Source organism: Triturus cristatus, chromosome 6 (assembly GCF_964204655.1).
Source record: "Triturus cristatus chromosome 6, aTriCri1.1, whole genome shotgun sequence".
Lineage (NCBI taxonomy): Eukaryota > Metazoa > Chordata > Amphibia > Caudata > Salamandridae > Triturus > Triturus cristatus.
The window spans coordinates 1,116,180,334-1,116,206,529 of record NC_140589.1 but is presented as its reverse complement, the minus strand read 5'-3'; the positions used below and the strand labels follow the sequence as shown (position 1 = coordinate 1,116,206,529).

General features: G+C 46.7%; 1 protein-coding gene across 1 annotated transcript in view; it reads left to right on the top strand.

Moving 5' to 3' along the window:
• LOC146821049 (uncharacterized) overlaps nt 1–26,196 on the top strand; it is a 160,266-nt gene that overhangs the window by 74,995 nt on the left and 59,075 nt on the right. The window contains exons 3-4 of the mRNA XM_085611983.1: nt 11,443–11,541; nt 18,166–18,261. Coding sequence (XP_085468109.1) covers nt 11,443–11,541; nt 18,166–18,261 — 195 coding nt within the window. The remainder of the gene's footprint in view (nt 1–11,442; nt 11,542–18,165; nt 18,262–26,196) is intronic.

Sequence of the window (26,196 nt, the reverse complement as noted above, 5' to 3'; positions counted from 1 at the left end):
ATAAGGACGAAGGAAAAAGTTTTAAAGCTACGACTAGGAGTCATTCCGGTAATCCCACATCTTCCACCATGGAAAAGGAGAGGTGGTCCGCAGCCCTGTCGCTTATGCGGAAGAGGTAAGGAGGATATCATCCATGTCATCTGTGCCTGCCCTAATCTAAAGGACATAAGAAGCACTTTATTACGACCAATTTTCAAGCGGCATGGCATCCGGTCCTGTAGATAGGCAGTAAAGCTGTGCTTCAATCCAGCCGAGGTACCGCGAAATTGCTGGCTCACATTTCTTTTTTTTTAAACTGTAACTAAGAGACTCAAAATCACACAGCATTCAAACACTGACCATAAAATATAGCTGAATCGGGCACCCCTTGATGCCAGATCCAAAAGCTAACAACAGCGCCCTACAGTCGCACCGGCCCCTTAAACCAACGTTGGTTATATACACAAAACAACGCCTTGAAGCTAGACCCAAAAAGCTAGCAGCACCGTACAGTCGCACCGGCACTTTAAACCAACGATGGCTACATGCGGCTCACAAACAATTATTTGGGAGAGTAACTAAGAGACTCAAAAATACTCTGCATGCGGACACTGGCCACAAAAAGTAGCTGAATTGGTTACCCCTTGATGCTAGACTTAAAAGGCTAACAACAACATCTCACAGTCGCACCGGCACTTTAAATCAACAATGGCTATATGCACAAATCAATGCCTTGATGCTAGACCCAAAAAACGAAGCAACAGCACTTTACAGTCGCACCGGCACTTTAAATCAACGATGGCTATGAGCGCTAAACAACACACTTTATCACGCTGTATAAGGACGGCTGCTCAAATTAGGACTATTACCGTGAGCCTAGCATTTTCTGCAGCGCAAGACTTACTGACGAGCATAATGCCCAATTGTGTAATTTTAAACAATGTCTAACAATTGTTTTTCATACTGTTTTATTTACTGAATTGCGAATAAGAAATTTCTTACTGTTATGTGTATGCAAAGGTTTTAATTAATCATGCATAATAAAATTACTTACTTACTGAACGCAGTGGTTCCCAATCTGTGCGCCGTGGCACCCCAGTGCGCCATGAAATGTAGCCAGGGGCGCCGTGCACCAAGCACACAGATTGGGAACCGGAAGCCTTCAGTGTACAGCAGTGCACTCTTGACCTGTATTTTTGTGAGCTGAGAATTCTATGAAGTTTCGGCAATTAAATAACACAAGCACAAACCATTAAAAACGCTGATGCTTTTTGCTTTTTCCTGCTTTTGTGTTCAGATGTCACATACTCCTATGTATGCGCTTGCATGCATTCCTCAACAGATAAACAGATGTTTAGTTGGGCCCCCGCTTCCACGCAGCATGCTGAATGTTCCAGAAACCTATTTTAAGGACACCAACCTTTCCATAGTGAGGCACGGCTGCAAAGACCAGTGTTTGCCCCATGTGAAAATGTAATGTGTTCAAATATCTTTTGCAGAGTCTTCGAAATAAATTCTGCCAAAATCTGGGTCGTATACGTAAACCGGCTTCTCTGAAAAATCAACATGCATTTGAGGTGCAAGGATTCATTTTGTGGGAAATGTTAACATAATTTGGAGATTTTGGTAGTCTCTTTTGTAATTTGCTTTTGTAAAGTTTGTTTCTGTGGTCTGTTTCCATGTGCTACTCCTACAATCTGTTTTCACATGCTACTCTGGAAAGCAGCAGAAGTGACTTCTTTAATTGTGGCTAGCTCATCTAATGGCCTCAAAGTGTGAGAAGAGGGTGGCAAGGTCGTGGATAGTTTTTCGGCAATATTTTCGTTCCTAGCTGTGGTTCTAGTATCAGTGCTTGTGCTGGCAGTCTTACTAGTACCCAAGAAAGACACACTAGTAAAGTCTGGACTTTCATATTTATCTGTAGGATTTGCATGGTACCTCCAATTGGATCCCTTTTGTTATTACCACCATTACATTACATTCTTCCAGAATTTCACATGCCTCATCATACAACCTGCACCAGCACACTATTCAGCCAGGATGCCATATTTCCCCATCTTTGCAAACAATGCAGTTTGTTGCATAGTTCAACATAAGCTAGTGACAAAGCACCACACACGCATGCACACATACATGCAAAGTCTGGTGTAAAAGCAATAGTTCTTCAAAACTCATTTGTCAGTCAAATGACTACATGCAAGTGCTACCTAAAAGGTCTTACCACGACCTGTCACTCACATCATAGTCTACCATTGACACACTTTCACAGACTCTATGTTTTTAATACCTTCATCGGCTTCATCCCAATTATTTTCAGGGAGAAAAATGAAAGTACCCCTGAGGCTGTGCTTACATCCTCCCACTTGAAAAAACAAAAGTAACATAATAGAGAGCCATAGCTCAAGGGAGCCGAGGGTCAAAAAAGTTTGGGAACCACTATACAGAACGGATTTACACCATTTAACAAAAAAGTTTCTTTCTGGACCAAGTGCTAAGTTTTTACAAATTTGGCGTAATTGCATTCACCAGTTTGGGCTGTAGCTGTGTCTAAAGTTTCCTATGGAAATTAACATGGGGGAAAAGCGTTCTGGGACCCCCCTTTTTTCTCAGCCCTCGCTTGACAGATCACCTTGAAACTTTTAAGACCGCAGCTGAAAGGACTGGCGTATTAGTTTTGAAAATTTCGGGAGGATTTGTCAAACGACGGCAGATTTATTAGCAAATGAATAAATGCTCTTCCTATGTAAACTGCAACCTAACTATAACTACCTACTGGCGACCATCAGTAGGATGGAGGTGTGTATATATATATATATATATATATATATATATATGTATATATATATGTATATATATATGTATATATGTATATGTATATATATATGTATATATTACCTACTGGCGGTCGCCAGTAGGTAGTTATAGTTAGGACCACGTTTCCATAGGAAAACCTCAACATTCTATTTTGAATAACTTTGGCGCCGGTCGACGAATCCTCGCGAATTTCTCAAAATAGGTGGGGCGCTACGCTCCGCTCCTACCCTGAAAGTCTCGGGGGGATCTGTCAAGCGGGGGCTGAGATAAAAGGGGGGTCCCAAAACGCGTTTTTCCCATGCATTTTTCCATAGGACCTTTAGAACGAGCTACAGCCCGAACGGCTGAACAGAATTACTCAAAATTTGGCAGAGAGGTAGTCCCTAGGTCAAGGAAGTGCCTTTTGTAGGTTTGGTGTAAATCTGTTCAGTAGATTCTGAGAAAATAGCCTTTAAATCAATATATATATCTGAGCCCGCTTACGGTACGCTTACCGTACGCTTACGGTAAGCGTACGGTGGCGTGCGCGAGCGCGATTCTTATTGGCTCTTAGATCTTAGTAAACATTCGAATCGGCCGAAACCAGGAAGCGGCGGCCGCCATTTTGTGTATTTCACTCTGAAAAAAAAGAGTGAAAACAAGGAAAGGGGGCAATGAGGAGAGTTACAGACCCCCTAACATTTGTAAGGGGGTCAAAGAAGGACAGGAAAGTACAAAAAAAACATTTATTGATTTTAAAAAAAATCACGGGGTACGCGTACGGTAAGCTTACGGTAAGCGTACGGTAGAAAAAAAAAAAAAAAAATGAAAATCAGATTTAAGTGTTTAGATATTAGGGGGCTCTAAAAAGAGCCGTTGTGTTTATGAAATGATTTTTTAGTGGTACCTACAAGTAAGTACCGATGCAGAGTCTAAGGTTCAAGAGGAAGACTCTGTTCCCTTCATCATTGAAGTGCACACCATCTCCTCTATAAATGTCTTGCATGTCATAACGCAAGTTGTTGTGGTAAATGGCACCCATACCATAGTCACGGAGGAAAGCAGAAACAGATTTGTTGACGTGCTTTCTTGCTTTGTCATCGCACCGCGTGCCCACCGTGCGTGCACGGCACTAACTGCGTAAAGTGGGCGCGCGGTGCGCGAAGCGCACCGCGTGCTCACTGTGCGCGCACGGTGCGCGAAGCGCACCGTGCGCGCACGGAACGAACTGCGTTAAGTGGGCGCGCACGCCACGAATGGCGTAAAGTAACTTAGCATTTAAAAAACCGTACAAATTCACTGAAAAAACCATAGGTTTCACACACGTTATAGTTAGGAATTAGCATTTAAAAAACCTTGCAAATTCACTGAAAAAACCATAGGTTTCACACATGTTATAGTTAGCGGAAATTTTACTGATGAAAAACCAATGAAATTCCCCCGTTATAGTTAGTGCAGGCAACTATAACTCACGCGACCGCAATCTTCTGCTGATGACATATGTGTCTTTATGAAAAAAAAATATTTGTAATATATGTATAGCTAAAAATGTATGGAAGAAGACATGGGCAAATAAGTGTCTAAATACAGTATTAGCATCAGCAGAAGATTGCGGTCGCGTGAGTTATAGTTGCCTGCACTAACTATAACGGGGGAATTTCATTGGTTTTTCATCAGTAAAATTTCCGCTAACTATAACATGTGTGAAACCTATGGTTTTTTCAGTGAATATATATATATATACACATACACACACACACACATATATATATATACACACACACACACACACATATATACACATATATACACATACACACACACACACATATATATATAAACATATATATATACACACATACATACACATATACATACACATGAATACATACACATTATACATACACATACACATATATATATATATATATATAATATATATATATATATATATATATATATATATATATATATATATATATATATATATATATCATCTACTGGCGGTCGCCAGTAGATAGTTATAGTTACAACCTAGTTTCCATAGGAAATCTCAAAATTCTATTTTGAATAACTTTGGCGCCGGTTGACGAATCCTCGCGAAATTTTCAAAACTAATGGGGCGCTCCGCTCAGCTCCTACCCTGAAAGTCTCGGGGTGATTCGTCAAGCGAGGGCCGAGAAAAAAGGGGGGTCCCAAAACGCGTTTTCCCCATGTTATTTTCCATAGGACCTTTAGACACAGCTACAGCCCTAACGGCTGAACAGAATTACGTGAAATTTGGCAGAGAGGTAGCCATAAGGTCAAGGAAGTGCCTTTTGCAGGTCTGGTGTAAATCTGTTCAGTATTTCCTGAGAAAATAGCATTTAAAAGCATATCAATATCTATACGCGCGCACCGTGCGCGCACTGTGCGCGCACCCTGCCGTGCGCGAGCGCAATTCTGATTGGTTGTTAGATGTCGGTAAACATTCGAATCGGTCGAAACCAGGAAGTGTCGGCCGCCATTTTGTCTCTCGCAGTCTGATGGGGTAACAAAAAAAGGTGGAGAACGTGAAAAGGGGGCAGAGTGGACAGTTCCTGACCCCCTAGCCTTGGTCAGGGGGTCACAGAAGGACCCCCAAGGGAGAAAAAAAACAATCTTTTTTATTTTTTAAAAATCGCGAGGTGCGCGCACCCTGCGTGCACGGCACGAACTGCGAACCGTAGGTGCTCGGTGCGCGAAGCGCACCGAGCGCCCACAGCGCGCTCACAGTGCGCGAAGCGCACCGTGCGCGTAGGGTGCGCGCACCTCGCGATTTTAAAAAAAAAATAATAATTACGGTGCGCGCACGGTGAAAAACCTGAAAAAAAACCCCACATTTAATAAATACATAACTTAGCATTTAAAAAACCTTGCAAATTCACTTAAAAAACCATAGGTTTCACACATGTTATAGTTAGCTGGACATTTCACTCGTAAAAAACCAATGAAATTCCCCCGTTATAGCTACTGCAGGCAACTATAACTCACGCGACCGCAATCCTCTGCTGATGACGTCAGATATTACATCACTGATGACATATGTGTCTTTATGAAAAATAAATATTTGTAATATATGTATAGCTAAAGATTAATGGAAGAAGACATGGGTAAATAAGTGTCTAAATACAGTGATGTAATATCTGACGTCATCAGCAGAGGATTGTGGTCGCGTGAGTTATAGTTGCCTGCAGTAACTATAACGGGGGAATTTCATTGGTTTTTTACGAGTGAAATGTCCAGCTAACTATAACATGTGTGAAACCTATGGTTTTTTAAGTGAATATATATATATGTGTGTATATATATGTATATATATATGTATGTATATATATGTGTGTATATGTATGTATATATATATGTATGTATATATATATGTATGTATATATATATTCACTGAAAAAACCATAGGTTTCACACATGTTATAGTTAGTGGAAATTTTACTGATAAAAAACCAATGAAATTGCCCCGTTATAGTTAGCGCAGGCAACTATAACTCACGCGACCGCAATCCTCTGCTGATGCTAATACTGTATTTAGACACTTATTTGCCCATGTCTTCTTCCATACATTTTTAGCTATACATATATTACAAATATTTTTTTTTCATAAAGACACATATGTCATCAGCAGAGGATTGCGGTCGCGTGAGTTATAGTTGCCTGCGCTAACTATAACGGGGCAATTTCATTGGTTTTTTATCAGTAAAATTTCCACTAACTATAACATGTGTGAAACCTATGGTTTTTTCAGTGAATTTGCAAGGTTTTTTAAATGCTAATTCCTAACTATAACGTGTGTGAAACCTATGGTTTTTTCAGTGAATTAGTACGGTTTTTTAAATGCTAAGTTTTTTTCCCTTATAATAAGCCCTGTACATTTGGTGGCCTACGGCCACCAAAAGCACAGGGGGTGGGGTAAGTGTGGATAGTGTTTTTTTCCATTGTAATAAGCCCAGCACATTTGGTGGCCTTCGGCCACCAAAAGCACAGGGGGTGGGGTAAGTGTGGATAGTGTTTTTTTTATTTTTATTTTTTTACCGTACGCTTACCGTAAGCGTACGGTAAGCGTACCCCGCGAAATTGCCGAAAAAAAAATAAAACCGTTTTTGCACTTGGGGGATGTTTGGGGACTCCCTCAACATGACTATGTGGGAGGGAGTTGTCAAAACAGCCCCTTTACATGTTTTTGGGCTTCCGATTTTAAAAATCTCTCTCAGTGCGAGAGACAAAATGGCGGCCGCCGCTTCCTGGTTTCGGCCGATTCGAATGTTTACTAAGATCTAAGAGCCAATCAGAATCGCGCTCGCGCACGCCACCGTACGCTTACCGTAAGCGTACGGTAAGCGTACCGTAAGCTGGCTCAGATATATATATTGATTTAAAGGCTATTTTCTCAGAATCTACTGAACAGATTTACACCAAACCTTCAAAAGGCACTTCCTTGACCTAGGGACTACCTCTCTGCCAAATTTTGAGTAATTCTGTTCAGCCATTCGGGCTGTAGCTCGTTCTAAAGGTCCTATGGAAAAATGCATGGGAAAAACGCGTTTTGGGACCCCCCTTTTATCTCAGCCCCCGCTTGACGAATCCCCCCGAGACTTTCAGGGTAGGAGCGGAGCGTAGCGCCCCACCTATTTTGAGAAATTCGCGAGGATTCGTCGACCGGCGCCAAAGTTATTCAAAATAGAATGTTGAGGTTTTCCTATGGAAACGTGGTCCTAACTATAACTACCTACTGGCTATCGCCAGTAGGTAATGTATATATATATATATATATGTATATATATATGTATTTGTTTTTTTTTTAATGTTTAGCAGTCCTAATGCTTCTTCTGCTGGTTGTTTATACACTGTAGCCTTGGATGGCTCTTTCTTCCATTCTCTTGTTAGTTGATTGTGATGATCTGTGATGCTGTTTTTCCTGTACGCTCTCTTGTGGGTGTTTTTGCATTAACTGACCCATTCATTAGATCACTGACAAGTGTTCACCGACAAATGTTGTGTGTGTTTTTTGTGGATTTTTATTTTGATTCCCATAAGATTTACATAATTTTCAAGGTGTTATTTCATATACCTTACACAGGGTTCAGATATGTTACATGATTCGTTCCTGTCCGTTTTAATATGCTACCTTCTGTAGTCCTTTTCAACACGGTGCCATACAGAGTTCTCTTTTTGTTTCTCTATATGTAGGCTTGTAAGGGACTCACTCACTGTTTGTGGTCATGCGCAGTTCGGGATGTTTGTTAACGACATGTACAGGTACTGTGCTTGCCCACTCGTTCCCTGCTTCATTTAGTGTATTTTCAGTAGACTTCTGAATACGTTTTTTGTGCTTTCCCCATAGGGAGCTTTGTGATACATGAGATTGCCGGTGTGACTCTTATTGATATTATTTGCCCAGGTGACTGGATGTAACTCTCTTGTTATATATGTAGCCTTCTGTTATGGCTGTTGCTTGCGTTTTGCGAGTCGTTCACTCTGCATGCTTTTGAGGTACTGGTGTGGCGTATTCCGCTTGCTGTATTGCATTATTTTACATTGTATGGTTATTCAGGCTCTTTGATGTGAAAGGGATTTTCTGCACTTTGTGCATGCATTCAGCACATATATGGAGCCAGATGTTGTTTTGGGGCATGCAGTTTCTTATAGGACCCTTTAGTTCAGACAAGAGTCTTGTAATTAGAGGTATATTCAAGGGACTTTTTTTTTTACAGTCCACATGTTTTGTACATGGTGTGGTTCACATTTTCCATACTACTACTGCTGATTGCACACTGTTTTTTGCAGTGTAGCACAGCTGACTTCCATTAGTTACACATGATTTCTGTGTGATTTTTCTTAGTTTTCTTTCCATTGCTTTCCTTAGGTATTTGTGGACCCTATGATTTCTGTAGGACCTTTATTGTCCTGGATCTCTTTATTTTTGGTGACGTATGTTTGTGTAGGTCAGATGAGCTGTATTTTTGAGTCATCTAGGACTTTAAAAAAATAAAATTCATATATAGTTTATATACCCTTGGTTCTGTACAGTTCTGGTATCGTTTTTTAATATTTTTATAGGTTGCTAATATTTTGCCCTGAAGTAGACCCTGTTCAAATTACTTCTAGGATTCGAAATGTCTACTTATTTGTCTTAATCATATGCATTTGATGCTAAGATATCCGAAAAATTATTTTAAATCAGATTCTGATTTGTGTAGTTATGTCCTTATGGTTAAGGTATCTATATATTATACACACACTCTTATGTTTATTTCAGTTTTTTTTATTTACTTTCTCTGCTTCTACACAGCACCGTCATTTGTAATACATATTCTCTCATCGGAATTGTCACTGCGATATGTTTATAGGTGTATGTATATATGTACAATCAATGACAAAAGATTACATTTTCAAAAATCATGAATATCTGACACATTGTGTTAGCAAGGCCGCTGCATTGGAATGCCCCTGCAGAAGCATTAAATAGCTCTTTCAAGTTATTCCTTCCGGAACTGTTTTATTTGTATGACCTTAATTACCCTAGTTCCATTGGAATACAGGGTGCCTGTATTATGTTTTGACACAATTGTGTTAAGGGAAATTATTTGAGCAAGTCGCCTCACATGCTACTCGTTCACCTTTGTGACTTGATTAGGCTGTTCAGTCGCATTGCAGTTCTTCCCCAATGCCCCAGACAGCTCCTGTGGCCATTTTGATCCAGTGTGGTGCCAGTCGGAGTATTCTGCTTGTAGGATGTTCCTTCATCCGGCCACTGTGCACTGGATAGCCAGCCGTCCTGGCTGTTTTCATCCGGTGTGGTGCCAGGGAGAGAATTATGCTTGTAAGATGTTCCTTCATCCACACCTCTCTTCCTATCTAAATCTGATTTCACTACAATTACCTAGTGCTTGGCTTTCATCTTCTCCGCAAAGGATGTTCCTTCTTGGTGGTGAGTGAGGACATTCAGTGTACATAGTCCAGGATTTCAGCAATGGTGCTCTGTCAAGTCCACGGTCAGGCCACCCCGCCAAAAAGTAGATAGTATTAATTATATGTGATAAATCAAATATATAGCTCTGATTAGGAAAGAGTTTGGCATTCATACTTTTATGTAATATCTTAAAACAAGACAATGAGCCACAAATGTAAACTTAGACCAAAAGTCTAAGTTTTGACCTGAAGTATAAGTTTGGACCTAAAGTCTAACTTTACTACTACCAAAGTTAGACTTTTGGTCTAAGTTTGGACCAAAAGTCTAACTTAGACTAAAAGTGTTAGACCAAACGTCTAACTTTAGTAGTAGTAAAGTTAGACTTTAGGTCCAAACTTAGACTTCACGTCTAAACTTAGACTTTTGGTCTAAGTTTACCTTTGTGAATCAGGCCCACTGTGTTCAGAGTGGGTGGCTGAACATAGAAAAGCGGTATAAATAGAAATAGACCTTCAGTTATTGAGCAGGTTAGTAATTCTTGCATCTTAATAAAATAGGAAATAATTGACCTTTTTTGGTTTTTGTAACTTGAGATTTTTGTCCTTTTTTTATCTTTTTTCTAAATACTGTTTTTATTAGTTATCAGGTAAAAATACAAACACAGCATGTGCACATTGATGGCCTCTCTGGTTATTACATAGCTTATAACCACAGCATTGCATAATATGAGACCCATTACTATAGTGTTGTCCTTGCATCATACATCCCCAAAAACTTAAGAGAACCCACTCCCCCCCTTCAGAATCCCCTGAAGCAAAACAGTGGTACATGAAAATGCTCATACTGGTGTAGTATAGTACTCTTATTGTGGGTCGCTCCACTGCTTATCTAGATCTGGAGCCCGCAAAGGCAGATCCACCCCTCTCCCCCCCACCCCCCATAGCACAGGACTCCCAGAATTGGAATAGGTACAATGCCCTTGTGCAGGTGGGGCATGCACATAATGACAGGCCCATAGAGATGTAGTTTACTAGTGGACCCCAAGTGTATTAAAAAATTTTGTAGGGATCTGTGGCAATGTCGGGCATCTGTTTCATTGTGACTGCCCATCATAACCATGTCCTTTTATTCGTGATAGCCAGCTTTGTAGTTGTAGGAATTGGGAAGGGCTTAATATTATTATAGAAAATGTATATATTTGTGTTCACTAGTCCCAAAATGAGCTGATTGATTGATAAAGCATGTCTCAGAAAGACTGATGGTGCTCCTTTTAACACTATGCATTGACCGGTATCCAGGATATATGTATGAATTCACTAAAAAATAAAAAAAGACACACAAATTGTGAAAGTCCTGTGGAGATTGTTGCCTGATAGGAGTGTGGCCAGGGATGGATGATTACTCATATCATGTTGGAATATGTCACCGTTGTATGACAAAATCTCCATGGTTTCCTGCTAGATGATATTTGGACCCATTTCAAAACATAAACATACTAATTGCGCCTTGGCTCCATCCGTTCCAGCTTCTGTTCAGACCCTTGGATAGATGTGCATAGTTTCATCAACCCTTCCCTATCTTCGTCCTATCTCCTGAAAAGGACATTACATTGCTTTGACGAAAGTGGGGAAATTACATATCTTATTGTCTTCAAAGTGTTCTGTGTGAGTGGAGCAATTTAAAGTTTTTTGGTAACCTGTTACTAAGTTTTCATTTTCCTTTAAAAACAGAAAAGGAAGTTATTACATTTGTCATTAAAGAGGAGGAAGAGGAGTTTCCTCTTGATCATCAGGCCGTTGAAAGAAGCGGAATGACCAGTCGTTCAACAGGTAAATCAATCTCAGAGATTATTTTGATAGGTTTTTCCTCCATTGAATGCATATGAAATATTTAATGTTATAAAGTGAAAAGGTTTAAATCTTTGTAAGATGATGCATGGTTTTAAATTTTGTATTGGATTGTGTTGTTCCATATGTAAATGATTAGTTGCATACCTGAAACTGCAACTAATTTTCAACTTTTTTTTTTACTTTACAATTTGATGAAGACTATTGTTGGTAAAATTTTCTAATTTTATAATATTTCGGACTATGGTATTTATTTAAGCATTTATGTTTATCAACCATTAATAAAATGTAGTACATGTTTCATGTCATACAAAAAGTTACATAGTTTCTCTCATAATTAGGATAAAAGCCCTCAGTGAAGTGCATATTAATCCATCTGTGGAAAATGTTGAAAAATGATGTATGTCTGTACATATATGGTATTTCTATAGTGCAAACCTAGCGTAAAGGCAGTGGAGCGCTGTACGTGTTCAAAGGCAAGCTTAAAGTTGGCGAGTAATAAGAGTGGAAGCTGAGTTGTGGACGGTTAATGCATTGTAGGGTGATAGCTGCGCTATATAAGTTCCACATCAATCATCAATCAATCATTGTGCTGTAGTGTTCTTTAAAGAGGTGAATCTTCATCTCTTTCCTAAAGGGGAGCAGCACTGGGACAGGCCTGATGGATACAGGGATGTCATTCCAGATCATTGGTGCGTGGATTGAAAAAGCTTGTTGTCTATTTTTTCTGTTTTTACACTTCTTAGTCTGCAGTCTGATGGTGTTCTTACTGCTGGTGTGCCAAGAACCACCAAAGATGGTGAGCGTGTTTGCAAGATAAGCAGGGATGCTCGTTGTGATGGCTTTGTAAATGATGGAATTGGTTATGAAGATGGTTCAGCTGGCAAAGGGATCCAGTGGAATTAAATCATGTTGGGGATGTGACCATATTACTTCGAGCCTGGATGAGGCACGCTGTACAAGGACCCTGTACCCTAGATAACGCTAGGCAGTGCCCAGACACCCCATAGGGATCACAGTGCTGCCCTATACAAATGCTGATTGATTGATAAGCAGTCCAGTGTGAAGTCTGACATATAATGAAGTAGGACATTAACACCATGCAGATGCAAGAGTACAAGGGATTGAACAGAAATTCTGAAGACTCTTTTTGAAAGAAACTATTTGACTTTCTTTAAAAGAGAGTGTTGAAACCAGGCCACCGTTGTTTTTTGGCAGTGTTCCATGAAGAAAAGGTTCATGTCCAGTGTGAATCGAAATGCCAGATTTAGATCATGGCGTACAGGTTACTCCATCACAACGATGACGGATATCCTGTCCACCGAAATATAAATCCCATTATATCCTATGGGATATGTATTTTGGCAGATGGATATCTGTCACTGTTGTGACGGAGTAACACATCCGCCAAGATCTAAATCGGGCCCTAAGTGATTTCTCGTTTATTGAGAGTTGGTGTTCGAAGCCAGTAACGTTCATGCCATTGAGTGGGGTTTGTACTGTATTTTTTTTGTTCTTGGTAAATAATCAGAATTCTATCTTGGTTGGGCTTCAGGTAGGTGCTGTACATTCAGGTCTGGATGTGTGCCAGCATTGTTTGAGTCATTGGATGTCTGATGCAGGACACTTTTAAGTAGAGGTGAGTATCATTGGCATATTGGTAAATCTTGAGGTTGTTATCTGTGATTAGCACACCTGGCAGTTCCATGTAAACAACTATGATTACAGGAAACATTATGAACTCTGTGGGACCCGACATATGATAGGGATCTTTTGTGGCCTGAATCCCATGGGAGCAAACATGTGTCAGTTGAAAAGGTAGGTGGAGAACTAGTGTAGAACATTATTGGTAAATCCCATTTGCGACTTGAGGATGTGTATGGTGGTGGGATGGTCGCTCATATCATATCAGGATGCAGGGGTCATCTTCATTTGTGGTCAAGTGGACACCATCTACAGTGTTTACGGGGCGGTCTCCTTCATAGAGGAGATGATTGGGATTGATGGGACTATGGGCCTGATTAGGATGGCGGTCGGACTTATGTCCGGCCGCCATCCCTTCGAAAACGGGACCGCCCGACTAGCTTTCGGCGGTCCCGCAACCGGTAGCATGATGCGACTGCTTTCAAATGGAAAAAGAACAGCTGATGAACAGAATGCAGAACAATGTCATACATTCACCCCAGTTCAGAGATCTGGGCCTAAATCCATAAGTTTTTTCCCTCCCAATGCAATTCCAATTTGAACCCAGCCATATGCAAATCAGTCTTGACCCTGTGCCCAATGGGAACAGTCCAGCCCGAACTGCCAGGCAAGGTCCTCCCTGGACTGGAAACAAGCAGCCTAGGACCTGTTTCGGGGTTTCACCCCTCATCAGCCAGGATAGCTTGACTCCAGTGGCGTGGAAAGCGCAGTATCCATGTCTGGGCAAATCCATCCAGCTCGGGGTGATAAATGCAAAAAGAACAGTTGATGGACAGCATGCAGAACAATGCCAAACATTCACCCCAGTAAAGAGATCGGGGCCTAAATCCAACTTTCTTTTGCTCCAAATGCCATTCCAGTTTGAACCCAGCCAATTCCAAATCAGTCTTGATCCCCTTACCTAATGGGAACAGTCCAGCCCAAACTGGCAGGCCAGGTCCTCCCTGGACTGAAAACAAGTATCCTAATCTTAGGGGTTTCACTCCTCATCAGCCAGGAAACCTTGACTCCAGTGGCATTGAGAGCACGGTACTCACGTCTGGGCATACCCGTCCTAATCGGGGTGACAAATGCAAAAAGAAAAGTTGATGGACAGATTGCCGGAAATTGTCATACATTCACCCCAGTACAGAGATCTGGGCATACCTGTCCCACTCGGGGTGACAAATGCAAAAAGAACAGTTGATGGATACGGGGACAGGGTCAAGACTGATTTGCTTATAGCTGGGTCTGAATTGGGGTGGCGAAGTGAGCTAAAGAACGATGATGGATTAAACCCAGATCTGTGACTGGGGCGAGTGTCCGTAAAAGTTTCAGTGCTCCGTTCATCATCTCCTTGTGTTTGCGACTGCCTTCAAGGCGGTCGCAATGTGTATCTTTTGTATTGCTGCGTGTGCTGCAGGCTGCAGCACAAAATATACTCTCTGTACATATCCCTGCACTATGTGGCAGGCACCATGTGATGCCTGCCACATTTTGCAAGGATATGGTGCCCCCAGGGCCCATGTCGGAGGGCCCTGGGGGCCTGGCAGGTGATCCACCATGAAATGACTGGTGGAAAGGGACATCCTAATCCCTACGGCGGTGCCTGGAAGACACTGTCACCATTGTAGCGATAGTGGACGGTCCCGTCGGATCCGTGGCGGTCGGTCTCTCCGACCCCCAACCATCCGCCCGCCATCATAATGCGGCGGGCTGTAATACAGGGTCCGATGGCAGTGGGACTGACGGTGGCGGTCCCACCGTCATCGTAATGAGGCTCTATGTGTTGAGAGAAAGGCCTACCAGGTCTGGATCTAGCTATTAAATTGTGATTGGTCAGCTGTGTACTCCCCCAACCTTTTCACTTTCTGGTTGACTCACCTCTACATTGGGGGTCGGGGTCGGAGCCAAACCATAGTATCTTTGGAGAGTGCTAGTAGACACGGGAGTCCTAGGGGGGTTAATTGACCTACTAGCTAGGTTACATGAAAACAGCTGCGCACAGGTCAGGTGGGGTGGCAAAGGTGGGTTGACAAAGCGCATCCTAGTCGCAAGAGGGGTTCAACAGAAGTGCGTTCTGGCCCTCACCTTGCTCACCCTATAAATTAGTTATGTGGTTGAGGAACTGACAATGTATGGTAACGATTCTCCTACTCTCAGCGGGGTTTAAACACCAATACTTCTGTTTACAGACGATTCATTATTAATCTCCAAATCCCCGATGGGGCTACAAAATCTGTTAAATACATTTTTGTAATTCTGCAATCACAGGAGTTTAGAACTGAACGCTGCAAAAACTAAGTTTATGGTTCTTGGTAAGTGTGTCAATAAGAGCTGTTCAGTAACGGCTGGGAAGGACCGTTTGGAATGGGTCTTTAGTTTTGACTATTTGGGGGTGACCCTGTCGGACAAATATAGGTGGGCAAACCAGGTAAATAAAGGTGCTCTATGATATGTCATAGATCTAAGGCCATTCTACGCTTTCAGAAGAACACATACGCGCGTTCCATCTCCCCGGCGTTGGAAGCCTATCGAGTGAAGGCTCAAAGCGCGCAGTATATGGCTCAGAAGTACAGGGATTTGACTAGGCTCACAGTGATGGAATACACATTTGTTGGATCACAATTCTCGGTCCCCGTAAGTACCCCTCTGGTTCCACTTTATTTTGACACAGGGATAAAAAGAGTTTCTAGCGCATTCAAAGCCAGAGTGCCTGATTAACAAAAGTAATCTGAGACAAAATCCTAACTTTACAACTTTCGGTATTCACAAAAGGCATTTAGTAGTAGTAAAGTTCAGAATCTTTACTTTACTACTACTACTAAATTCCTTTTGTGAATACTGAAAGTCGTAAAGTTAGGATTTTGTATCAGTTTAGTAGTCGTAAAGTTAGGAATCCTAACTTTATTACTACTAAATACCTTTTGTGAATATAGAAAGTCGTAAAGCTAGGATTTTGTCTCAGTTTAGTAGTAGTAAAGTTAGGAATCCTAACTTTACTACTACTAAATGCCTTTTGTGAATACCGAAAGTCGTAAAGTTAGGATTTTGTCTCATATTACTTTTGTGAATCGGGCCCAGTATTATTTTGGATCCGTATCTGGACTACTCTGGAATTATCTGAATTATAGAGATTGTTTGAGGGATGTAAAGAATATGGACCGTGCTCTGGAGATACCTTGGTTAAAGTTTGTTTGTGACTGGTTTAAAAAATTGGCTCTGAGCAGAGTGTGGGAGTTGCCCGAATCGCTGTGTAAGGCGGACAAGCATGTCTTAAAATCATCCTACTGGTCACAAGCGTGGCAAGAAATAAAATTATGGGGCACCTTGGGCCTTCTCACCGAGCAGATCCTGGCATTCAAACCCATTCCTGTTTTTGAAAGTTATATGGATAATATAACGTAACCACTAGCCAAGAGTTTGTTTATCAGATTCAGACCAGGTTCTTTGCTTCTTTGGTCATTTAGCAAAAACTGGAATAGTACTTTCTCGCCTGATTCATGTCCAGCTTGTGGCATGAATTTTGAGACTCGTGACCATATTATGCTTGTCTTTCATTCATATCGTGGTGTGCGTAGGAAATGGTTATGCCCAATCTTCCTGGCCTTGGTGGTACCTCAATTTAGAGAGGCTAAATGAATTTTGACGACTGATGGATCTGGCCCGATTGTCTTTTCCGTGAGCCGATTTTTGTTCAATTTCTGGATTAAGCGAGAGAAGCTTGTGAAATGATTGTCAATCCAGTAGTTTAATACATAGGTAGTCCTGTGTTTTATACAGCTATTATCGATTGGCCAGTCCAATTTGAAAGTACTTTTTATAATTTTATATTTCATAAATTCTCATGAATTTTATATATTTTTGGAAACTAGAATTAGTTTTAATTAATAAAATAGATATGTAGAGATAGGACTATTAATCTGAGAGACTCTCCTGATATTTCGGGAAAAAAACAGCTGTATTGGAATGGCACTGCGCATGGGCTGCTGGGGTGTTTTATGGGAGTATATTTATGCATTATGAATGTGGGATGAAGCAAAACTGTTGCATGTATTACATGGATATTTTGTGGCTTTGATGGTTTGCAACCGAATAAAAGATTTATGAATCTGGCCCATAGACTGAACAGATTTTGAATGACTATGAGGTCTGTAAAGGGCTACAGGTACCAGGGCTAAATCTAGGGCCAAATGTACGAAAAAGTGGTCACAAACAATTGGGTTGCACATTGCATCCTGTATTTTTGCCATCAGTGAAGAATTTTAAGAACTTACCTATATATGTTTGTATTTAGAAGTGTGGATAGCACACCCTCAAATAATTTTGGGCTATCGATTTTCAGTCGATGCGTGTTAAATAAGCATATCATATGTCTTCCAGGAATCCCCGTACTATCAGATAGCTGCCTTCTGTGTCTGTTATAATACAGACATATTTGAATGGTGAGCCTTTGTGAACTGATGTGGCAATCGTTCTAGAGTATTTTGCGTATTGCTGCTTATAGCAAAGTTACTGTCCACGGGGGCAAGATGCGTCTTCTGTAGTAGGGTCACAGTTATCTTATGTCTTTTCTGGTATGCTAATCTGGGTGCTTTCCTTGAATCATTAAGATTAACATCTTGATTTTATTTACATCAGGATGACTTTTTACTTGGATAGTAATCAATTCATAAACAGACCTAAGTTTTAACAAGTAAATACAATCTTTATTTTATGTTGGATGCTTCATGGACACTTTGGAATAAACTTACAGATTGGTTCAGCCCTTCACATAACCTCTACAGTCTTCTAGTTGCACCCTAACTCTTACTGTGAATAAAGTCCTCAGATTCAGGTGCATTTTCATTATCTTTTCTTCCAATCCTTGTGATGACTCACAACTCAGTGAGATTTGTAATTTGCATTATGTTTTCCTTTTAGAAACTGGTGTTATCTCATTTGTCATCAAAGAAGAGGAAGGTGCTGATCACCATGACAATCCAGATTTTGGAAGAAAAAGCACCAAAGGTTCGACAGGTAAATAATCAGTGTACCTTATTTGATAACAAAAACAAAGTAAATGTGAAAATAATTTGTTCTTAAAAAAGACTATCGGGGGGGCGTGGCTAGCAGCCAAGCAAGATGGCCGCAGCCTAACGGAGCTCCGGGGGTGAGGCCGACTCCCCTGCCATCCGCACACTGATCCGCTTCATCAACTATCCCTACTGGCGCTGGGATGGTAGCCTGCAGGAAGCGGCGCCGACTGAGCCGCCTCCGGGGCTCCTAAGTGCTCGTGAGCCTGATCGGCGTCGGCCCGCTAGTAGCGGCCTGTGCCGCCGGCCGCGACCGGGGCCTGGATTACACTGAGGGCCGCCCGTGGTGTGTGGGAGCCTGGGCAGTGGCTGTGCCCAGAAGCGACCGGAGCAACTGACGACGGCGGCGCTGGGGCGGACCGGGATCGCCCGCGACCTGCGACCAAGTGGAAGCGCCCCGGACTTTGCGGGGGGAATATTGTCCCCGAGCTCGTCCTGAGGAACTGCGTCCGGCGCTGTGATCCCCGGGGGCGTCGCCCCGCCGCCGGAGCAGCCCCGTGGAAGGCGTAAGTGGGGGCCTGCAGAGGATCACTGGGGAGCGGCCCCCGGGCTGCTGCAGTGAGCCGGAGCCGGGGACTGTGGCCGATCCCGGCGAGGACCGAGGTGCGTCGCCGGATTGAGGGTGGCAGCGCTGGAGCAGACCGCGATTGTCCGCGCCCTGAGGCCTGGTGAGAGCGCCCCGCATTGAGTGCAGTCTGCGGCGGTCCCTGCGGAGGGAGTATCGCTGCCGTGATCCGCAAGAGGGAGGCTCGCCTTGCGAGGCTGGGGCCGACGCTGTGATCCCCGGGGGGGCTGCCCCGTCATCGGCTCTGCGGCTGCCCCGGCGCGGCCCCGTGGACAAGGTGCGTGGGGGCCTCTGGGTTACTGTGGTGGGCCGGTGGCCGTCCGGTTGTTTGGAGGCTTGATTGCCGCTCCCGAGCTGTGTGGTGACCTTGCCCCCCCCCCGGCCGACTGGGTGACGAGAAGAAACGTCCCGGGACGGCTCCCGCCGGCCCCAAGATGTCCGGGAAAGGGAATCGCACGCACCAGCAGGGTAAGCTGGACAAATTTGCCTACAATAAAGACGCGGCCGCGGGGGCCGGGAGGTCGGACGGGGCTGCTGCAGAGGCAGAAGCGCCTAAGGTAACACTGGAGGACATAATGCTTGCCCTTAACAAAGTGCAGACCACGGTAGGATCCATCTCCACGGATGTGTCCTTGCTCAGGGCGGACTTCCAAAAAATGTCGTCCAGGGTCACGGACGTGGAGCGCACCACGGCGGCTTTGACGAGTGATACTACCCTCCTGCTCCAACGGGTGTCCCAGTTGGAGGCTGAAACGAAACAAATGGCGGCGAAGATGGACGATCAGGAAGGGCGCTCCCGGCGTAATAACGTCCGCATAACGGGAATTCCCGAGAGTGAAGGGAAATCCACCATGGACTTGTACATAGAGGACTTAATAAAAACCAGACTGCAGCCTCGTGGTCTCTCTTCATTCTTTTCGGTGGAGCGCGCCCACAGAGTGCCTGGGGGTAAGCCCAAGGTTGGGGCGCCCCCTCGACCGGTTCTGGCCCGCATCTTCAATTACCGCGACAGAGATGTCATCCTCCAGACGGCCCGGGTGGCGCCACCGTTACGGATTCAGAATTCGATGGTGTCGTTCTTCCCGGATTTCACGGCGGCGGTGGTGGCGCGGCGGAGAAGCTTCCTGGAGGTCAAGAAGACGCTGAGAGCCCGCGAACTGCCTTACTCCAAGGTCTTTCCGGCGCGCCTCCGGGTGGTGGTGGAGGGCAAGACCCTGTTCTTCAAGACGCCGGAGGAGGCGCACGACTGGCTCGAGGGCTGGAGGCCGGCGGGCGGCCCTGGGAGATCGGACAAGCGGAGGCGGCGAACAGAGGGGACGGCGGACGCCGGCGACCTGGATCCGGGAGGGGAGACATCGGACCGACCCTGATAGGCAGCGAGACTCCGTGCTGAATGCTTGTGACTGCCTTCAGGGGTGCCTCGAAGTGGAGGCCTTGTGGAACTAGACGGCGCCGGCTCAACGATATTTCAAGGGGTGATCAGTTGAACTTTGTCCAAAGGGGAGTATTTAGTCTTCCTCGGACCGCCCGCTCCACTACACGCAAGTACTGTTTTGGGACTTGGGATCTGAGCACTCTGCTGAGTTGGGGTGGCGGGCAGTTTGGAGTCCGTATGGCAGGGAGGCAGGGAGGGGGTGGGGGGGTAAGGGAATGTTTGCAAGTTTTGTTTTACAGTTTTTGTTTATAATGTCGTATATGTTTAAACACACAGTACACGCACCATGCAATGCAGGCACGGCCTGTGCCGCTCCGTTCATAGCATCAGCTCTGCGCTGCTCCTGCCGCGGGAATGGCTGACACAACGCTAGGGCGTTCCACTGGGGTCCCCTCACTCCGGCGCAGCCTCTCTCCCTCCTTACGTGGAACGTGCGCGGCTTAGGCGATAAGATTAAGAGGGGTTTGGTCCTCCAGAGTCTCAAGAGATGCTCCCCTGCGGTGGTCCTGTTGCAGGAGACCCACCTAATGGGCACTGCTAGTAAAGCGATGGATAGATGGGGGTACAAGATGGTGATACACTCTGACTTCTCCTCTGGTTCCCGCGGGGTGGGTATACTGGTAAAGAAACAGTCCCCGTTAATCATAAAAGGCACTCGGGCAGACGGTTCGGGGAGGTTTGCGGCGCTGCATGCCCAATGGGAGGGACGCCCCCTGAATATTGTTTCGGTTTACATTCCTCCTGCCCTGCATGCTGCGACTCTTCCTGCGCTGAGCAGCTTCTTGCTTGATCTACCGGAGGAAGAGCTTATAGTGGGCGGCGACTTTAATGCGGTGGTGGACGGCCTGCTTGACCGCCACCCGGAGCGGGCTGGTGGAGGGGGAGCGTCTCGCCTCAGGAGTTTCTTCGAGGCACTCGGACTGGCAGATATATGGAGGCTTCACCACCCAACACAGCGCCACTACACATACTACTCGGGGGTGCATAAAAGTTTGACCAGAATAGACTACTTCCTGGGTTCGCAGGGCAGTCTCCAGTATGTAGACAGCGTGGAAATCAGGCCCAGGGGCATATCGGATCACTCACCGCTACTTCTACAATACACGCGCTACCACCTGACCAGGCGCCGTGTCCCCCCCTTGCACCCGTGTTATCTCCAAGTTCCCGACATCTGCAAAACACTCGGAAAGGCTACTAGTCTCTATTTCCAAGAAAACTCCTCGTCGGTAGACTCTCCGGCTACCCTCTGGGAGGCGTACAAAGCGGTCCTGAGAGGACACGCGGTCGCCTCCATTGCGGCGCACCGGCGCGCGCGGCATCTTGAGCTACAGTCGCTAGAGGCGGATCTTGCCGCGGCAGAGGCACAACAGGCCGCACATCCATCGCCTGCAACCTCCCGGGGATTACAGGTGGCGCAGGTGAAATATAAGGAGCACCTGGCGGACTGTACCAGGCGACGGCTAGAGGCCACGCGGCACAGAATCTACGATGTCGGGGACAAGACAGGGAAGCTGTTGGCATGGTTAGATAGAAGGGAGGGTGGTTCCAGGTGGATTGCGCTGCTCATTTCGGGGGAGGGTCAGAGGGCAACTGACCCGCGTGATATAGTGAACACCCTGGCGGGCCACTTCGCTGCGGTCTACTCCTCCTCTTCTTCCATGTCAGAGGAGGAGGCGATGTCGTATGTTCGAGATCTGGACATGCCCAGGTTAGCCCCTGCCGCGATGACGGCCTTGGAGGCCGATCTGACGGTGGACGAAATACAGGCTGCGGTGGGAGCGCTTCAGTCGGGTAAGGCGGTGGGTCCCAACGGCATCCCGGTTGAGCTGTACAAGAGGTTGATAGGGACGCTAGCTCCTCACCTGCTCACTATGTTTACCGATAGTCTGCAACGTGGCGAACTCCCTCCGGATCAGCGCACGGCAACTATTGTGGTCCTCCCGAAGCCTGGCAAGCCGGCGGAGGAGTGCACCTCCTACCGCCCCATCTCGCTCCTCAACGCAGAGGCCAAGATTCTGGCCAAGCTGCTGGCGGCTAGACTGACGCCGCACCTCGCCGACATTATACATCCGGACCAGTCTGGCTTTATGCCCGGCAGAAGTACGTCCCATAACCTGCGGCGTCTGCATGGTGTGTTGGACGGGTCGGGTGAGTGAGCCGGCGGTGCTTCTGTCGTTGGACGCGCAAATGGCGTTCGACATGGTCGAGTGGCCCTTCCTGTTCGCGGTCCTTCACCATCTGGGATTCGGGCCCAAATTCTGCGCCTGGATTCGTCTCCTGTACACTAAGCCGGTGGCTCATGTTGCGGCCAACGGGCATATGTCCGGCGATTTCCCCCTGTCGCGGGGCACGCGCCAAGGTTGCCCCCTGTCGCCCTTATTGTTTGCCCTTGTGTTGGAGCCGCTGGCGGCGTGGATACGCTGGGAACCCTCGATAAGGGGACTCCGATGGTCAGATGGCTGGGAGGACAGGGTTTCTCTCTATGCAGATGACGTCCTATTGTACTTGGCCTCCCCACGGCGCTCCATCCTCACGCTACTCAATATATGCAGGGTCTTCGGCAAGGCGTCGGGGTACACGATAAATTGGTCTAAATCCGTCATGTACGTGCTGTGTGGCCCTCCGCCGCAACTACCGGCGGATTGCCCCCTCAGGGTGGCGGAGGGGTCGTTCAAGTATTTGGGTGTCCACATCACTGCGGACCCAGTGGTATTCTATCAGAAGAATCTTCAGCCCCCGTTGGACCGTCTTCGTCGGGACGTCCGTCACTGGGGGGCGCTGCCACTGACCCTACTGGGGAGGGCGGCGCTCTTTAAGATGATGTCCCTGCCTCGCTTCATATACGTGCTCAAAAACACACCATATCCAGTGCCCCCGGCGTACTTCCGCTCAATCGCGGCGCAGGTGTCTAGTCTTCTATGGCACAACCGACCGGCGCGTATTGCACAGTCCAAACTTACCCGCGGCTGGTACGACGGGGGGATAGCACTGCCCGACATCCAACTTTACTACTGGGCGACGCAACTCAAGGTCATCAATTATTGGCTCCATGCCCCGCACTCGGATCCGGCGTTTAAAGCGGATAGAGCCATATTGGGCACGAGAGGTATGTTGTCGCCCCTGTACGATGGGAGGCTCGGCCCAGAACTCATTGGCCCCTTGCGACAAACAGTGGCCGTGTGGCACGCGGCCCAGGCCCGGCTGGGATGGAGAGGAGTTTTGACCCAGCTCACCCCTTTGTGGGATGCGAAACGGCTCGGGAGACTTAGGCATAGCAGGGGCTTCGACAAATGGGATGACATCGGGATCTCCACAGTGGGCGACATGTGGCACAAGGGTGCAGTGATCACCTTCGCGCGCCTACAGCAACAATACGAGCTGGCGCCCACGGAATGGTTCCGGTACACACAAATTAAACACGCGCTGCTCGCCGCTTTGGGGCCTGGAGCCTCAGTTCCGGAAGCGTCACCACTGGAGGATAGGCTGCTCACAGATTATATGCCCCAGCGGGCAACATCATTCACGTACCGTAAGCTAATAAATAATCTCCCGGACCCTATGGGCACCCTGCGGGAGAGGTGGTCCACTGATGTCGGGGACTTTGATGACCCGGACTGGAGGGAGGCGCTGGCGTCCCCCCGGGAGGCAGGGATACCTTCCAGGCTTCGGTTGGCACAGCTCCGGATTCTGCATAGGTCCTACTACACCAGGTACACACTCCACAAAATAGGAAGAGCACCCCACCCATTCTGCCTGCGCGGCTGCGGGGAGGAAGGCACCTTCTACCACACCATCTGGGAGTGTCCAAAAATCCAAGAATACTGGAGGCGAGTGATGCGTACGCTGTCCCAGGCGGGGGGTGTGTCGCTTGCACCGGAACCCAGGCGCTGCCTGCTAAATGTATGGGAGCCTAACGACCTGGGCAGGCAGGCTCAGTGTTGGGCCACAGTGGGCATCGTGCTAGCTAAACGGAACATAGCGCAGAAGTGGGGGGTGGGAGAGGTGCCGCTGCTGTCTGTATGGGGGCGTGACATGGATAGGGCTATGATAGCCGAGCGCTCAGTGTACATAGGGAGGGGTTGTCCCCAAAAATGGTCTAAAATATGGGGGGCATTGAACACATATCGGGGAGATATATGCGAGCCACCACCAACGCTTGATGATGAGACCCTTGATGCGGACTGAGGTGCAGGCCTCTATGGTAAACATTTGGGGTGCGACTGTTGGGGATGGGCGCCTGTGTGGGGGGATTGCCGGGAGGTGGGGGGCTGCACTGCTTCAGACTTTGTTATATGCTGAACAACGATTGAATGATCGACAATTGCTGTACTGTACTGTGTTAAAAGAAAATAATAAAAATTGTTTTAAAAAAAAAAAAAAAAAGACTATCGGGGGCGTGGCCGGGGAGCCGAACATGGCGGACGCGTCTCCGTAGAGCTCCACAATTAGTTCTCTCTTTGGGCCTTAATCCGACAAGATCCTTGACCCCGAGCCTGACTTGGAGTCTGCAGCGGAGCGGTATCGTCGGGGCAGTGCAGCCCCGCGGGACGATCAATGGGAGACGAAGAGCCGGGAGTACCCATGACGCCATAGCCGGCGCCCCTCCCCCACTTCCTGCATCGCGGCCTGGGGTGGCCTTGCACGGCTCCTGCAACCCCGGGACACGAGTGAGTCCTGCCGTCGGGGGGTTCGCGGGAGTGTGGCGGAACTCTAGCTTGGTGACACGCCCTCCGGAGAGATCTGCTGGGATTACCCGATTGGAGGCACGGATGAGACGGTGCGGCACCACCGGAGAACCTATCACTGGCACTACGGGGAGTCCGGCACCCACTTGACTCAGGTGAGGGGTGCCCCCCATCATATCTTTGATCTGATCTGTAACTGCCCTGTCCTGGCGCCCTGGTGTGGCACTGGGCTGTGACATTGAGGAGGTCTCCTTCCCTATCCGGAACTACCACATAGTGCTTGGCTGTTCCTGCGAAGGATCCCCCGCATAGAACGCGCTGCAGCTGGGGAGCCCCTACGAGACCATCTACAGTGGGCGTTTTGAGCTGCGACGCCGCCCTGTGTTGGAGTCTGACCCGGGCTGCCCCTTGTTAGTGTCTGCTGCCTCTCGCAGTTGCCTACTACATCGACTGCCGGGCTGTTCCCGGTCGCCATGGGCAGGGATAAACACGGTGCGGCGGCCCCCAAGCAGCATACTATGGACCGCTTTACCACATCTGCTAAACCTCCTGGGGGGGGGGGAGTCCGCGGAAGGATTATCATCAGATGCGACGAAGTTGCTGGAAGCTATTACAATCGCGGACAGCCCTCGAGACCCAAATCGGGGCCGTGGGCGCAGAGGTGTCTTTCCTTCGCCAAGATCTGCAAAAAGCAGTTGATCGCATCACGGAAGCGGAGACCGGGGTCTCCACTGTCGAGGACTTCGTCGAGGGACTACAGCAAAAAGTGGACAAATTGGCCAAACAATCGCAGGAGCTGGCGGCGCAGGTCGAAGATGCGGAGGGACGGTTCCGCCGCAACAATCTGCGCCTGGTGGGCTTTCCGGAGGGCTGCGAGGGGGCCTCCATGGACAAGTTCATATCAGACTGGCTAAAGACACTGTTGTCCCAGGAAGCCATGTCCTCCTGTTTCGTGGTTGAGAGGGCCCACCGTGCTCTGGCCAAGAAACCGTCATCAGGGGAACGCCCGAGGCCAGTGATTGCCCGACTCCTTAATTATGCGGATCGGGACACTGTACTTCGATATGCCAGGCTCCATAAAGATAAAATGGTCTTCGACTCACACCTTATCATGGTTTTCCCTTAATACACCAAGTTGGTGCAGTAACCGCGTCAGTCTTTTGTGGCTGCCAAGAGAAGGCTACGTGAACGAAG